This window comes from Etheostoma cragini, chromosome 24 (assembly GCF_013103735.1).
Source record: "Etheostoma cragini isolate CJK2018 chromosome 24, CSU_Ecrag_1.0, whole genome shotgun sequence".
Classification (NCBI taxonomy): Eukaryota; Metazoa; Chordata; class Actinopteri; order Perciformes; family Percidae; genus Etheostoma; species Etheostoma cragini.
Genome location: NC_048430.1, coordinates 3595105 through 3599610, shown reverse-complemented (window position 1 = coordinate 3599610; position 4506 = coordinate 3595105). Strand labels below are relative to the sequence as shown.

Genomic DNA, 4506 nt, shown 5'->3' with positions numbered 1-4506 from the left:
TAAGTGTTAACGAGCAGTTGGACAGGTGTACCTAATAAAGTGGCCGGTGAGTGTATATATATATATATATATATATATTACATGCATTACAAATTAAGAAAACATTTAAATGGAAACAAATTAGAATTCTACAAAAAAAGGGGTTCATTTCTTTTCATGTAAAATAAAACACAACTCAATCTTATTTCAGGCATACATGAGTTTCACGTTATTAGTTTCCCCCCATAGTTATAGTGTATTTGTGCATGTATAGATACACCTTATGGATTTCAATAGTGTTGGCATTAAGTATGTCAGGGGTTTGTGGTGAGTACGCCTAAATAAGGGGTGTCACAGCAAAGGTTTAAAAAAATAAGTTTAGCATAACATAATGCACGTCTGAATCATCCTGACGTGGTAAACCCCAGCCATCTGCTATTCCTGGTGTTGACATGAAACAAAGAAAGAAGGAACACTGAATCCTTGAGTAAAACAGAAAATGGACATCAAATTCCTAATACTCTCAATATTTCTCATTCATCCTGGTGACAAATCTTCCTCCGATTGTGCTTTGAGCGGCCCCCAGTGTGAATTCGACGCCTGGTCCAGGATTATCCCGATGTGACAGCTTTTCAGCCAGAATTCCTACAGTTCATCATTTAAACGATAGCGGGGGACATTTATCTCGGCGGCTTATCGTCTCAGCCACGCGTACATGACACTTGTCTATTGCCGTCAGGGTAATATTCCATTGATGATTCAGTTCAGTGCTCTGGTCCTCTCTATGTAAAACCCTCTTGTTTCTTATCTACGTTTGTGGGGAAGGAATTTGCTCCCTCATGAATGAAACAAAAGGCTGTTAAGAATCACAATCCGATCAATACAGAGATCTGTTGGCAAGTGGCACTCAAGACGAATGCCATGAATACACAGGAGTGTAATCAGAGTCCGACTTGGGTCAAACTATAGTTTATCTTAGTCTGCTAGGGTGCAGGAAGCACTACAAAGTCCAACAACAAAAGGAGCTTAAAGAACATTTTACTAGGTTATCTGAATGAAACAGGTGAAGTCTATACATAATAATAATAGCCCTAATATAACAGCCCCCTGCAAGGGACCATCTGCAGTTGGTTTAAATGTAGCGTGATTACTTACTGCAGGTAAGCTGTCTTTACTTCCTTTTCTGGCTCAGTGCCTTTGTTTGCTATCTCTTGGTCAGCTCTTTCAAAATGAACCGACTGGAGCTTGTTAGGGGACATCTACAAATGTATGACTGATCTAACACTTCCCTCAGCGTTCTGCAGTGCTCTGTCACTGCTGCCATTGTTGTTAATGTTCATTTCTATTTGAACAGAGCAGCACGGTGTTCAACTGTTTTTTTTCTTCATATTTCCATCATTGATTTATTTGTCACAAGTCAAAAGGCTCTTTCATGACGTCAAGTGAACACAACCATAGAAAATCATGGATTGAAAAAAAGACGATCTTTCGCGCAAAGTTACCTACTGTGTATCTTCAGCCAGCTTACATTGTGTTATAGCGGTAGTTTGATATTTCTATAATTAAAAAAATACAACGGCACTAATGCTCTTACCAGTTTACAATTTCCTGTTATTCGTGTAACACTATTTAGTAAATTAAGAACTACCCTGATGCCAGGGAAACACTTGACCCTACATTTCCCATAATGCATGATGCAAGACCCTTTCTACCTTAACACCCCGTCATGTCCATCATCCCCAAGTTGTAATGCAGGATTTCAGTTAAAAATGTCTCCAAGCCCAAGCCAAGATGACCCTGATGACATCTTGGCAACTTATGACTGAAATAATTTGAGCTCTTTCAATCACAAGTCATTTCAATCTTAAACTTTGACTTTCGTAATGTTGCCTGTAATTTATTTCTCACAACTGTTCCGTTTGCTAATTGGCAAAGCATGATAGAATTATGTGTCTCAAATTTCCTTAACTGAATTCTTGTTTGCAGCTCTATCTTGATGAAGAGATCTTGATCTCATTGAGACTTCCCACTCAAGAAAAATAAGGAATTAATCATGGTTTGTTCACTGTTCAGTTGAATCTGACAGAAACAAGCTGGTGAAGAACAAAACATCAAGTGGGTACCAGAACTCTACATGCCCTTTCAGTTTGACTAGTTGTTACCGCCTTGAGACCTGAAATAAAAACTATTACATCAGAGACTTCTAGACTTCTGACTTTCATTTACAAAGTAAAAAGGGCTTCTGTTTTCTGACAGTCGTGATGTGTTTGCACTTTAGTACGTTCAAATAGCTGAAGGAATTACAGTTTAAAATGTAATACCCAGTACCTAACATATTATATCACACACAGTTTTACACTAAAAGGACAGGGGAAGCATAAATATGACATTTAGCTTTCACTGAATGGAAGGATACATTAGATGTTGTTGCTTAGGATATTTAAACTTTCGAATACATCACTTGCTGGGCACATTGTGTTTACAACCAACAGCATTTTGAATAGGGTGACTTTGTGATGTCACATTTGGGAATGTGGCCACACTTGAGACGTAAGACGGATGTATTTTATACAGGAAAATATCACGTAGCGTTGATTAAAAAATGAAAACTAATATATTTTTAGTTGTGCAAGTATGCAGGGCTTTCAGTAATGCTCAGTAAATCCTTTTTCTTTTTAGGCCTTAGGGCAACAAAAAGTGTGTAGATATTTGATTTCTTTATGTGGTATTTTCTGTCCTCTTGGCCCAGCTTCAAATACTGTAAGCACGCCTACATGCTAGTCTTTTGTTTTTTGTTTTTTTACACTGGTCATCTCCTCAGGCAGGAATGCAGTTTACTAAAGGAAATGTGAAGGGTTTTGAAACAGTACAATGAAAAAACTACCTGTTGTGTGTACTTATGGGAAATTAATGTAGATACCTAATCCTAAGTGTAGACATTGCAAACTGAGAGTCAAAGCGACAAAAATGCTTGCAATGCTTGCAAATCAAAGGTGTTGTATGGCAGTTTAGGAGGACCAAAAAAACAACAATTTCAAATGTAGAAAAGGTACACGTAGGAGCCGTGTCTAATAATTTTTCCAATATGCACAATCAAACGTTCACAGTGGCTGCGGTACCTTGGAGTAAAGATATATTCTGTCTGTATACTGGCTGGCGCAGAACTGCAGGCCTGGGTAGACGGGATGGGCGGCGCTGGCATCATCTCCATCATTGCCCTCATCCTTGTCATTAGCATCCGCAGCAGAAGACAGACACGCTGCAGCTTTCACGTCTGCAGAGAGAGAGGAAGAGGCTGGCTAATATCTCACTGAGTATATATTATTGGCTCATTATTGGCTTTCACAGCTTTATTGGTACCTTTGTTTGCTCCTCTGGTGATGCAATGACTAGCAGAGACATTAAACTCCAGCAGCTTTTCAGATTTATTATAGAGAGCACAATATTGGGATGAAATGGCATTGGTAGAAGATCATTAAATGTGTTTACATATACAGCGCATGTTTGAAAAAAAGTACTTAGCTTTATTGGGTTCAAACACTTGATATTAGATTCTAAAATGAAAACGTTTAATTATCTTTGACATTTTTTTATGTAAATATGAAGGAAAGTGAATTTAGCTTGCCGTCACCGGTTGATAAAAACCTTATATGTTTCCTGTTTGAAATTTCTAAAAGCAGCATATAAGCTCTTAAAATGACTTATATCTTAAATTACACTTAGCTTTTTAGCTGGTGAGTTTAAGAGTCGTGTCAGCAATCATTTTGAAGGGCCTGGTGCCACATTGTCAATGGTGGACAGACATGAGCATGGAATAAAGATAGGAAGTCTCTCAAAATTAAACCTGATTGAACACACACCCCATGCTGGTTACGGGTCTCAACCCAAATTTCAGAATACATATTGGGTGAAAAGGTTATCAATGTATTTGCAGAATTAGGCTAATTTGTAATCTACAACACTGAGTGGCAGAGTCACTCAGACATGCCGTAATCTGAACACCTCCGTCTAGTTTGATGATTGATTGAACACATGTGTTGGGTTCCATATGTTTTTAAGCTAACAAGAATATTTCCCGTTATGCTGAACTGTGCCTTAAAAGTTGTGTAACACTGTGCAGCTACATAGAAAGCCCATTTCTTTAACAGAAACCTCCCAATTTATTTCTCAGAGGATGGAAACGCAGCTAGAAGAAAAGAGAGAGAAAGAGAGAGAGAAAGAAAGAGAGAGAGTGATAAAATGACAGTCACAGATGGAGAGAAAACGAGAGAGAGAGCAGGTCATTAATGTCAGCCATGTAGCTCGCTCATCCTGCCAGCATCAAGCAAGAAAAGGTCAGGCGGTGGAAATGAGACCGCCACTGCTCGACCACGCTTCATTTAGACAATGACCTATAACACTCTGATAATACTTGCCTTAAATCACTTCGCGCGGCCAGTTGTCTGCCTTGTCTGTGCGTGTGCTCGTGTGTTCGTGAGAAGGCGTGTGTGTGTGTGTGTGTGTGTGTGTGTGTGTGTGTGTGTGTGT

The 4506-nt window shown here is 38.9% G+C and overlaps 1 protein-coding gene across 1 annotated transcript in view; it reads right to left on the bottom strand.

Annotated features, from left to right (window-relative positions):
- The window catches only part of zranb3 (zinc finger, RAN-binding domain containing 3), a 70025-nt gene that overhangs the window by 21924 nt on the left and 43595 nt on the right, over positions 1-4506 (bottom strand). Inside the window, exon 15 of the mRNA XM_034865178.1 lies at positions 3099-3253. Coding sequence (XP_034721069.1) covers positions 3099-3253 — 155 coding nt within the window. The remainder of the gene's footprint in view (positions 1-3098; positions 3254-4506) is intronic.